We start from the raw sequence: 12,552 nt of genomic DNA, 5'->3' as shown, positions 1-12,552 counted from the left end.
GGAGTGTGGGGGGTGTAGCCTGGGAGTGCTAGCCGTGCCCTGGGGTGGCTCGCAGGATGTGCCAGCTGTACCCTGTGTGTGTGTGCGCCGGTTGTGCCCCAGGAGTGTGGGGGGTGTAGCCCCGGAGTGCCAGCCGTGCCCTGGGGTGGCTCGCAGGATGTGCCAACTGTACCCTGTGTGTGTGTGCCGGCTGTGCCCCAGGAGTGTGGGGGGTGTAGCCCGGGAGTGCTAGCCATGCCCTGGGGTGGCTCACAGGATGTGCCAGCTGTACCCTGTGTGTGTGTGCCGGCTGTGCCCCAGGAGTGTGGGGGGTGTAGCCCCAGAGTGCTAGCCATGCCCTGGAGGTGGGGGGTGTGCCATCCGTGCCCCCAGAGATGCAGAGTGCCAGCCATGTCACTCAGCAGCATGGCAGCAGCACAGCAGTTGTGCCCCAGGGATATAGTGTGCCCGCTGCACAATGTGACGGCATGCCAGCAGCATGTCACAGGTCAGCATGTCAACTGTGTCACTCAGCATGTCAGCAGTGTGTGCCACTCAAAGCATTTTGCCAGCTGCAACTCAGCAGGGGCGATGGATGGTATATCAGCTATGACGTTCAGCAGGGTGGTGATGTGCCAGCAGTAGCCACCTGTGGGCATGTGGATGGGAAGGTGGTATACCTGCTATGCCCCTATGCAGCACCCCAGCTGTGAACCTCTCTGTGTCAAGTATGCGAGCTGTGCCACATGCCAGCTGTGATACTCTGTGTAGAGCAAACTTTGGGTGATCCTGTGTCACCCACATCTTGCTCCTTAGTGTAGGGGCATGGTCAGGGAGAAGGGAACATGGATGGGAACCTTGGTGGCCACTGACAACCAGCATAGATCTTGTCGAGATGCACAGATGAAAAGTGCTATATAACAGTTAGGGGGTGAGCCCTAATTTGTGCTATGGACTGGGCCAGCACCTAATGGCCCCAGCACTGGGACAGTACAAAAGAGACTTGAACATGTCTCATTTCAAACCTTACAATTCACAGTATATATATTGTGTGAATTCCTTGAGGGTTGTTTTTCCTCTTCCTTCCCCCTTGTGTAATCATTCATAGGTGTGCAAAATGGGTGTAAAACCATACCAGATCAGAATGTTAGCCTTTTACACTCATTTTGCACATGTGAAAATGACTACACAAGGGGCAAAGCAATGGAGAATCTGACTGTTTAGTGTTCATTGATACACCAGAATAAGCAGAAGTTCCCCCCTCCTCTCCCAATTTATTCCCACCTCACTATAGATAAGAACCGTGTGAAATCACGTGAAGACCATGCCCTAGAAATTAATGGCAAAAGTCTGAAGATATTTATCCAGGCAGATTCAGAAGTAGAGGATCCTGGAGAAAGCCAGCCTACAACACAATCCTCGGGCCGATCTAGCACTTCACGCTTTTCACAAATTCAGAAGAAATCTGATAAGCAGCTTGGTGAAAAACATGATGCCAGTTCATCTTCTAGAGCATTTACTGAAAAGGTATGTTTAATATGAAGTAGAAAAAATAATTCACCAGGCTCTCAAGGTCTCATGACTTACACCTGTACACCTCTGCTTCCATACACCAGTTGGAGAGAGAGAGCTCATTTCACCTTCCAACCAGAATAGAAGAGTTGGAAATTGTTAGTATGCATTAGATTTATAAACTTCCTGGTCAGCAAGCACTGAGACATGTCTATACCCCTAATTAACATATTGACACAGAGTATGGCATGGTGACTTGTAATGCAGTGGTAGGGATTTGCAGTCATAATTATGTTTGTGGCATGTGCGTGTCCTCTGAAATCCGGGGACATTTATATTTTTCAGAACCAATTTGTACGCCTGGGTTGCTACTGAGGCACATATAGGAACCCTTTCAAAGGAACTAATAAGTACAATCAGATATTCTATTCCATATAGGTTCTTATACTGCTCTTGTCATCGTAGAATCTAAGCATATTCCAGTACTACAATAAGTGTCAGGCACATCTATGACAAGTGGCTCATCCTCTCCAGAAGATAATTGTACATCTAATGTAGTGCTTTGTTTTGGTGGGGTTTTGGTTTTGGGTTGTTTGTTTACTTTTGAATGTACATACTACTCTGTGCTTTTGATAGGGAAGGCCAGTCAAAGATGTGTGCCTTGCACTTGGAGTCATGAGGTTTGTGATGGTCCATAGTTCCTGTGGCATAATGAATAATACTAGCAAAGTACTGGGTCTCAATTTAAGAGAGAACTGTGGATGGCCTCTACATTGCCCCACTGAAGCTCACATTAGAAGATGGAATTTTTTTCACAGATTTCATTGGGAGCAGGATTGGTTCTCATGCATGTGTACATAGGGATATTAATGGCAATATATCAGTTGCATATAGTCTTCTTTGAAATCATGTATAGAGTGTTTATATACAGTAAAAACAAAATAATCTTGGCAAGCTGAGAACTAGGGTAGAAAGATTTTTTAATTAAATATTTGAAAGAACAAGCTGAGAATTTTAGGAAAGCTGCTAATGATCTCTGCTTGTTCTTTCATTTTCAGATTTTTCTCCATGTGTCTGCAACCTTGAATACTGACCTGTTCACTAAACAGCAAAGACAACAAGTGACCACTCTGTGCCCAAACTTAAAAATAGAAAAAAATTCTGGTGACCACGGCATCGAGAAAGTGACAGGAGACTATGCCGATATTGAAAAAGTGTATCACTATTTTGATGAACTCTGTATAAAAAATGACCAACACACTGATTTTTCACACTCTGAAAGAAAGAATGATTTGGAAGATGTGAATGAGAATGGTTTGGATGAAGTGAACAATATTGAAGTTCCATCAGCTCTCTATGAATACTTTAACCATGTCTATGAAGAACAAATTAAAGAATTACAACAACGTTTCAACGTAAAGATAAAAAGCAAAGAGCATGACAAGGGACTAACTTCAGTAAGCTTCATATCTGTTGGGAGTTCTGGATTAATAGAGAGAGCTCAGCAGTCTTTTATCACTGATTTTCAGAAAGGAATAGCAGATTTAAAACAAGAAAAAGTTTCTTTGACAAACAGTTCCCAGTTAAATGAAACACTACTGAAATTAAATACCAGGTTTAGGAGTCTTCTTGCCAAAAGTGAAGGAAATACAGTAATACTGCGTGGTCCAGCAAATGAGATTTTGGCTGCAAAAAAATTTCTTGAAGAAAAAAACGTGAACAGCCCACTTGAAAAACCTATGAAAATAACATCTGAAGCTTACACATATAGGAATGGAATTGAAGTTGATTCTGTTGGGCTTAAACTCTTGGAAACAATATTAAATAAAGAAATTGAAGTGATAAATCAAGCATTTGATACCATAGTGGAAAGCAAGGGCTCTCCACAGAGACAGAAAGCATGCATCATATTTAAACCTAAGAACAAAGATTCAGATATGTCTGCACATGCTTACGAAAGCTTCATTAATGCATTTCAGAAGGCCTCAGCAATGATAACTGAAAAAGACCTCTGCTTGAAACTTTCAGGTGATCAGAAAAAACAGCTGAATAAATATTTTAATAAACTACAAGTGGAAAACCCAAGCATAATACTTAAGAACAAGGAGGAGAAACTCAGTTTAAAAGGTTTACCAGATCTTCTGCATGCTGTGGAAAAGGACATCAGGAGATTTCTTTACACTGAAGGCCCTGTAAAGATTAAAGAAGGGGCCCCTTTCACTTATGGTACCAGCTGTAGAGGTGCTACAGGAACTTCCCTGGATGCAGTTGATGACGGGAAAATGAGTAGGGTTCCTCCCAAAGAACAACCTAGACCAAAGGTAGCAGGAGGAGAAGAAGCCAAAGATGAGTGTGCCATTTGCATGGATAAAATCCATCAAAAAGAAGTACTGCAAAAGTGCAAACATGAATTTTGCAAAGCATGCATCCAAGAGGCAATGAAGTATAAGCCTACCTGTCCTGTCTGTAATACAGTCTATGGACTCATACAAGGAAATCAACCAGAGGGAACAATGTCTTACTCAAGTTTTTCGTATTCAATCCCTAGCTATCATTGTGGGACTATTAAGATTGACTATCAGATGCGAGGTGGGATTCAAACTGTAAGTATATTTGAAAGTGCATGAAAGCTGTTCAGTTAACAAAACTGAACTCGAATATAGAATCCAATATTTTTCCATTTTTATATCCTAAAGAGATTTTTTTTTAATCCAGCAGATATTTATTCCAATATAATTTGTTAGGCTCTGGTACTCTGATTATACATTACAAATCTCAGTTTTCCTAATAGGTTCTCATATTGCATCACAATATATTATATTTCTTTACGGAATGCCATCGATATGCAGCACTAACACCCAATGCTGGGTCAGAGCTACAAGGGAAACACAAAAATATCAAATATTAATCAATACAAATGAAAGATAAAACCAAATGGCAGCCCTCACTGTTATACACAATGGGCCTGATTCTCCTGTCATGTAGATGTAAATCTGGAGTAACTCCATTGAAATCAGTGGAGTGATGCTGGTGTAAAACTGCTATGAAAGAAGAATCAGGCCCAGCATTTGGCTACAGAAGTGCGTAGTGCACCGGGGGGAGGAAATTATTTTAAGGGTTTTGGATTATGTTATGTGTTTGTACAGTACCTAGCACAATAGGACCCAGAAGACGCTTAGGTACTACTGCAGACCAAACAACACTTGCAATGACCTCAGTGAGAAAAGCAAATGGAGAGGAGGGAGAGAGAATTCCAGAGAGCTAGGAGAGCAAGAACATGATATTTAGGAACAACAATGAATTAATGAATTGTGACAAGAAAATGTGAAAAACTGAATGAAGGGGATAGGCAGGGAGGAAAGGAGAGATGAGATGATCTAACAAAGAACAGTTCTGGTGAGGCTATTGAAAAGGAGGGTGAATTTCAGTGACACCCCAGATACACAGGAAACCAGTGAAGAGGTAAAAGAGAGGATGTGTAAATAGAAAGGCAAAGTCAAAATTAGGCATGCAGTGTGATTTTTGAACAGACTGAAGGAGTTGGAGAATGGATTTGGGGAGATGGGAATATATATCATTGCAGAAAATGAGGTGGCAGATTCGCTTTCACACATTGTTAGTATATCTATGGTATACATAAGGCCCTTTGTTTTGAGTATTTACTGATTTTCTCTGAAAAAATCTGGGGTTTTGGAAAAGTCCGTTTTCAGGCTTTACCAATTTTTCACCCAAACTTTGGCTTTTTTGGGACCCAGGAATTGTTCAAAGATGGGCAGGGAGCTGAGTCCCATCACCTAAGACTGCCCAACTACAGCAATAGGCTTACAGGGTGCTGAATGCTGCGTCCTATGAGTACTGGCCCCCCATCAGACTAGGGTGAGCAGATGTCCTGATTTTACAGGGACAGTCCCGATATTTGGGGCTTCTTTTAATATGGGCTCTTATTACCGCCCACCCCTTGTCCCGATTTTTCACACTTGCTATCTGGTTACCCTATATCAGACAGACACCCTCCTGATCCCAGTCCTTCAGCATGGTCCCTTCCATTTTCTCTAAAGGGTCGGGAGGGAGCTCTGTCAGGCAGGGGAGCCAGTACTCACAGGGCACAGCCTTCTGCTCCCCTCCTGGCCATGGCCCTTCAGCATGGCTCCCTCTGCTGGGGTCCTGGCAGCTGAAGCCGCCCAACCACTGCAGTGACAGGCCCATAGGGTGTGGAAAGCTTCCTCAACTGCTATATCACGAGGTCCCCTCCTGCACCCTGTAAGTACTGGGCACTGCTCCCCACTTGCTCTCTACATCCTAGTACTGGGTATCCTTCCACCCCTGTGAGTACCAAGCATCACTCTCCTGCCTGCTGCCCTTCGCTTTTGATTTTTACTGATTTCCCCTCCTGCCATATTTCTCCACATTTTTTTTAAATTGCAATAAACACTGGTAAATTCTCAAGAATTTTTTTTTAAAGAGACAAAAATGAAGGGCCTTGGGTATACAAACCATTTTCGTTGTATTCTTTACAAAACAGAAAAACCATCCAAACCCAGGCAGACCGTATTCTGGAACAAGTCGAACAGCATACTTACCTGACAACAAGGAAGGAAGAGAAATTTTGCAGCTGCTTAAAAGGGCCTTTGACCAAAGATTGATCTTCACAGTGGGGCAATCACGTACTTCTGGTGCAAATGATGTTATCACCTGGAATGATATTCACCATAAAACAAGCATGCATGGGGGACCTGAAATGTGAGTATTTTTAAGTGGTTTTAGTGCTTCCCAAAGATGCTAGATTGACAGCCCAGAGTCTTCTCTGTACTAAAGCATTTTGACATTGCCAGCACCATTGCAAGTTACTGGCATTTGCGTAAAACATCTTAGGTCACCCTCTCCACTGCCTTGCACATTGCACAGGCATAAATGACAAAACAAAGTGGGTTGCTGTAAGAATCCTGATTTGATACATTTTACACTCAGTTTGCAGGGGCGGCTCTAGACATTTTGCCGCCCCAGGCACGGCAGGCAGGCTGCCTTCGGTGACTTGCCTGCGGAGGGTCTGCTGGTCCCGCGGCTTCAGCGGACCCTCCGCAGGTGTGCCTGCGGGAGGTCCACCAAAGCCGCGGGACCAGCGGACCCTCCGCAGGCAAGCCGCCAAAGGCAGCCTGCCTGCCGCCCTCGCAGCGACCGGCAGAGCGCCCCCAGTGGCTTGCCGCCCCAAGTTCCTGCTTGGAGCGCTGGTGCCTGGAGCCGCCCCGTCAGTTTGCACAGGTGTAAATAATTACATAAGGTGCAAGGCAGTGGAGAAACAGGCCCCTTGTATCCACGCACAAAACTTCTTTCAGTAATGCACAGGCATTAACAACACCATTGCAATTGCACCTATTCTAGGTAAGGCTAAGCACCATTACATACTCCACTTAGTCACTCTGTTGCAGAGCCGGTGTGGTCAGGGAATGCAAGCACTGTAGATACAACAATGCAGTTATTCCTCCAAATACAATTCTACATTGAACCCTTTGTGACACTCACAGTTAATGGCACTGGCTCTGTCACCTGTCAAGCCACTCACGTACTATCTCTATATATGGCAAAAGGCACCCAAGTAGCTACTCAGCTGATCTCTGCTCGCTGTAAAGTACCCTCCTTTCTTCAGAACAAAGCAGGTCTGAGAGCAGATGTGGTGGTACTCCACCTGTTTCAGCTTTACCCATCCCCCAAGAACCAACACCCCAGCTCCCACTTCAGCACATGTCCCAGATACAGAATGAAAAATACCATATTAACATTCTGTACAAACATGCACATTTGGTATAAAATTCGTTTTTAAATTATTTGTTTGTCCTATGAGGCCCCACGAGGACATAAATAAATACCTACATAGTACCAAAACAGAATAATCAGTCAAATTAAAGAGTCAAATTACAAAATAATTGAATATGTAAATGAACCCAATCTTCTCACCTCCTAGATCAGTGGTTTTCAAACTGCAGGTTGCAACCCAGTACTGGGTCGCGGAGTGTAAGTCACTGGGTCACAGCGGCTCTGGTCAGCACCGCCGACCAACCCATTAAAAGTCCCATCGGCAGTGCTGCCTGGCTAAGGCAGGCTAGTCCCTCTGTGTTCTGATATCGCGCTGCACCCTGGAAGCGGCCAGCAGCAGGTCTGGCTCCTTGGCAGGGGGGCCATGAGGCTCCACGCACTGCCCCTGCCCCAAGCCCCGGCTCCGCACTCCCATTGGCCAGGAGCTGAGGGCCACATGCCTCCGCCTAGGAGCCAGACCTGCTGCTGGCCGCTTCCGGGGCACAGCATGGCTCACAGTGCCAGGACAGGCAGGAAGCCTGCCTTAGCACACCTGCTGCGTCGCTGACTGGGAGCTGCCCGAGGTAAGCCCCCACCCCAACCTTGCGCCCCATCCCCAGCCCTGAGCCCCCCCCAAACCCAGAGCCCCTTCCTGCACCCCAAACCCTTCATCCCTGGCCCCTCCCCAGAGTCTGCACCCCCAGCCCAGAGCCCTGACCTCCTCCCACTCCCCAACCCCCTGCCTCAGCCTAGAGCCCCCTCCCACATCCTGAACCTCTCGTTCCCAGCCCCACCACACAGCCTTCACCCCTGTAACCCAACTCTCTGCCCCAGCCCTGAGTCCCTCCCACACCCCAAGCCCCTCATCCCCAGCTCCATTGGGTTGCGGGCATCAACAATTTTCTTCAACTGGGTCACCAGAAAAAAAGTTTGAAAACCACTGTCCTAGATGATCATTGCAACATTGTCTGGATCTCCAAGCCCAGAGTCAGTCTAGCAGCACCTTGAGAGATCCTCTCCACCACTGTATCTGCAAGGGTGAGGGAGTAATAGGGTATAGTCCCTTCCTCTCATAGTGCATGTGTAGGTCTTTGGACAGACCAGAACTATTAGAAGCATCCACTGGTGCAAACCCAAAATGTGAACAGTTGGCCATATACACTGTAGACCACAGACATTAATGCACCTGCTGTATGAAGCTGAGCTAGGAACTGTGGGATAGGTGCAACAATCCCTGTATCCTGCACTACTTGCAAGGAGTGCTGCTTGTGGATGCAGAGCACTGTGTGCACTCAAAACAGGATGGCTGGGGTAGATGCTATGCTCAGTTGCAGCTTGTATGAGAGAAGTCATTCTGTTGCAAGTTGCAGCAGTTCACTTCTCCGGTGTGGACAGAGCTTTGAAGACTGTTTCTATCCATAGACAATGGTACAACACAGATGGGATGTGCAAACATCCCCACACCCGCCTTCAAATGTATCCCACCTCTGACAAAAAGGTAATATTTCCTGAGGGTCTTCAGTCTTCGTGTCCTTGGCTTCTTTTCTGAGGTTGCCAACAATAGTTTCAGTTGTCACTGACAGTTTTGGTGGTAGGAGTGCTTGTCTACTATAGGTAGAACGACACTGCTAATGCGTTTTAGATGGTAATGATTCATGGTCCCTATAGACCTGATCTGAGCCATAGTGATACCAGTGACATATCAATGAACAGCTCTTTTATCTTTTTATGAGTCCTTTGAACCGTCCAGTCTTCAAGTTTTTAGTTTCATTCTGAAGTATAAAACGGCAGCCCATGGAAGTAATTTTTTTCACAGAGTGAGAGATCCTTCACTACAAAATGCGCAAATCAGGCTTTTTTTTTTTTTAAATTACAGCATCAGAGTTTTGTGTGTTGTTTAACAAGAAAACAAGTTACTGGAGCTCAGAAATTGTATGTACTATATACTGGGTTTAGTGCAAGTATTTGTGTAACCCATAGTATTACAATGGTTAGCACTATATTAATAAACTTCTCTATACTATCAGGAGAAAATGGTAAACTATATTTCTGTATAAACTATCGAGGAGAAAAGATGTTCTTGTGATAAGGGATAAGACTAAAGAAAGAAGATGTGGGGCCAAACCTGGCTCCCAGTTTGGCCCTTTTGCACCAATTTGCTGTCGCAGGCCATAAAGCCGCCCTGCTGGCGCAAGGGAAGATTCCCCCTGCATTGAGGACTCCCTAGGTGCTGTAGAAGCCGGGTAATTGGCTGTACGCCACTGCCCTTTGCAACCCCAGGCATATAAGGGCCATGTCAGTGTGAGAGCAGTGCCAGACAAACTCACTAAAAATGAATGAAAGTAATGGTGTATCCCTGGCACAGGAAAACAGTAGAACAGAAATACTGCAATCATTGAAATGCTTTGATATGGACACAATGATATTGTCATCAGAGGAACAACAGATAGTCAAGAAGGGTATACATAGTGGACAGTAACTGAAGTACATCCTCCTTCATCTGAGCTGTATAGACCTTACAAGGGAATGGACACTAAAGTGTTAAAAAGGAAGCCATCATGTCCCCAGCTTCAGCCAGTGGGAAGGCTAACAACAGCCAGGGTAAAATGCTGCAAAGGAACTCCACAGGGTCAGACCAGAGCAAGCTGCCCAGAGAAACCATTTTACTGCCAGAGCAGAGCAGAGCAGATTACCAGGCAGGAGGTACCTGCAAGACCCCGAGAGAAGCAGCAGGAGATTTAAACAAAACAAGTTTCTGACTGTATCACTCAGGGTCCCTGGGCTGGGGCCCATAGAAGAGGGTAGGCCCTGGGCTGGGGCCCCTACCCTACACTGACAGGGGTGAAGACTGCCAAGACCTTTGACTAGAAGTAGAAACAATAACAGGAATATTGGACTTTCGCTTTGTGTTCTTGCTCTAACTTACTTTACTTTTGCCCTGTTGAAGAAAGAAGGGAAGGAACCTGTAAAGGGGGTTAGAAGAGGCCTTGAGAGGAAGGCCAAACTCCTGGGATGATTGATCGAAAGCACACTAATGCGACCAGTAGAACTTTGGGTGGGGCCAGACTCTTTTTAGTCCTGGAAGGGCAGAGACACAAGTAACCCAGCCAGAGGTCAGGTGTTATAGATGAAGACTGACATATATAGGTTTGATCCCTGAACCAACTCAGGGAAATTGAGGCAGGGACAACCGCAGTTCCGTGTATTACAGGGCTGAGGTCATTGAACACCTCCTGCTTTCCCTAGCTTCTAGCACCTGAGTTCCTTCTCCCCTCCCCAGAAAACATTCAGCTTCCCAGTAAAGGTTTCAAAAAGTGTAATATGAATGGTTCAATATATACACATCAAGTTATGGTTCTCCTTTAAATCATTTGAAAAAAAGGGCAAAGGAATGATATAACTGTACTGTTAGTATACAACATGCTGTCAAATATTGGTAGTTTTGTAATAAGGTATGTACTTATATGTCAAGATCCTGTAATTGAAATGTTTTATTGTAAACCATCTGAAATATTCATAAGGCAGATGGGGCATGTCCCCACCAGTTAGCATAAGAGCCCCACTCAGGACCGGCTTCAGCTTTTTTGCCACCTCAAGCGGCGAAGCGAGGAAAGAAAAAAAAAGAAAAAAAAAAAAGATAAAGCCGGTCAGTGGCTCAGCGGCAGCTCAATTGCGCCACTTCATTCTTCTGCAGCAATTCGTGGCGGGTCCTTCACTCCCTCTCTCCCTCTTCAGCGGCACTTCGGCAGCTCAAAGAGGAAGAGAGGTACTAAGGGACTCGCCACCGAATTGCTGCCGAAGACCCAGACGTGCCGTCCCTTTACATTGGCCACCCCAAGCACCTGCTTCCTTTGCTGGTGCCTGGCGCCGGTCCTGGCCCCACTGCATCACTTAGAGCACCCCTAAGGATGCTCTAATTTGTACCAGGATTCACAGTGGTTCCTGGATGACCTGAGATCAAAAGAGAGGAAAGACACCACTTTTGCAGCCTCATCTCATGCCACCCCCAGTCTGCCTGAGTACTGTGCCTGTTTTGAGACAATTAGGGCTTTATTTTCAGAGTTGCTGAGCACCCACAGTTCCCATAGACTACAAATGGAATTGTAAGTACACAGCAGGTCTGAAAATCCAGTTCAAGGTGTCAAATTGGCACCCAAAATGAATGGCTGCTTTTGAAAATTTTAGCTTTAACCTTTCTGTGCCTCACTTTTCTCATCTGTCAATTAGGGCCTGTTTGTTTCACAAGACTAATGTTTGTAAAAGTGCTTTAAGAGATTTTAATGGAAGGAGCTGTAGAATTGGGAAATATTGTTTCATTATGTAAGTGGTCCAAACAAGTCTTCTCTCTTTCCCCTAGGTTTGGTTATCCTGATCCTAATTATCTGAAACGTGTTCGAGAAGAACTGAAAGCAAAAGGAATTGAATAAAGACATGTCAGCCAACTGCTTTTAAGCTGAATTCACTAAAAGATATAGTATTTACTTAAGTTTATCAGTTGATTACAGATGCGTAAAATTTAGAGGACTTCTTCCAAGAAAAGCACACTATTGCTGTATTGTCCAAAACTCCCAATGTATCCAGAGGCCTGGCACCTCTGAAAATCAGGACATGGTTCTAAGTCTTTGATTGCATATACAACAAGCCTATAGGCATTGCATTTTAAATTGCTTTTAGCTTATTTTATTTTATTTTGCTGGTAATCATAATGTATCTTCCAGTATGTGGATGAAGTACTCTCCGCTGATATGATTTGATTATTGTAGACATTTTACTTTACTGATATTTTACATTAACAAAATAATTGTTTTTTAAATTTACCGTTATAAAACATGTCTCTGATTTAGTGCACTTGATGATTATTAGCTAAGTAGTTTTCACAAAGTAAAAATGTGGTCTCTTTCAGTTGTCTCATGTTGTCTCAAATTCCATGCAGTCTTCTACTGCACATACAGATAATATGTAAAAAAAAAAATTCTACCATTTTTACAGTGGGATAGGTGTGCATTGTGCTATCCAAAAATACAGGAAGAGAGTTCCTGCCCCCAGGATTTTACAATCTAAGGGGCAGGCAATAGTCACTGAAATCAATGGGACTATTCACATGTGAGCTGTAGGATCAGGCCCACCTTTTGATGAACGTAGTAAGTTATGACAACATACAAAGGATGGAAGGAATGGGCGAGTGTTACAACAAAATGAGGTTTTGACATAACTGTCCACCCCGCCAAAAAGCCAAAAGAAGGTAGCAGAGATCCCAGAAGATTCTGCAAC

The 12,552-nt window shown here is 44.7% G+C and overlaps 1 protein-coding gene across 1 annotated transcript; it reads left to right on the top strand.

Moving 5' to 3' along the window:
• Nucleotides 1-390: 390 nt before the first annotated feature.
• Nucleotides 391-12,183, top strand: DTX3L (deltex E3 ubiquitin ligase 3L). The gene is made up of 5 exons (XM_045032363.1): nt 391-487; nt 1,274-1,506; nt 2,550-4,094; nt 6,014-6,231; nt 11,639-12,183. The coding sequence occupies exons 1-5, from the start codon at nt 391-393 to the stop codon at nt 11,706-11,708; spliced, it is 2,163 nt and encodes a 720-aa protein (XP_044888298.1). The 3' UTR covers nt 11,709-12,183.
• Nucleotides 12,184-12,552: the final 369 nt, after the last annotated feature.

This window comes from Mauremys mutica, chromosome 10, assembly GCF_020497125.1.
Source record: "Mauremys mutica isolate MM-2020 ecotype Southern chromosome 10, ASM2049712v1, whole genome shotgun sequence".
Lineage (NCBI taxonomy): Eukaryota > Metazoa > Chordata > Testudines > Geoemydidae > Mauremys > Mauremys mutica.
The sequence above is the reverse complement of the archived record's forward strand: the minus strand, read 5'-3'. Positions and strand labels throughout refer to the sequence as shown.

Bases quoted from the DNA above. Each gene is read 5' to 3' on its own strand.
- DTX3L (XM_045032363.1), top strand. From the start codon at position 391: ATGTCACTCAGCAGCATGGCAGCAGCACAGCAGTTGTGCCCCAGGGAT. The intron at 1,507-2,549 runs GTATGTTTAATA...TTTCATTTTCAG, and splicing joins CTAGAGCATTTACTGAAAAG to ATTTTTCTCCATGTGTCTGC. The intron at 4,095-6,013 runs GTAAGTATATTT...TTTACAAAACAG, and splicing joins TGCGAGGTGGGATTCAAACT to AAAAACCATCCAAACCCAGG.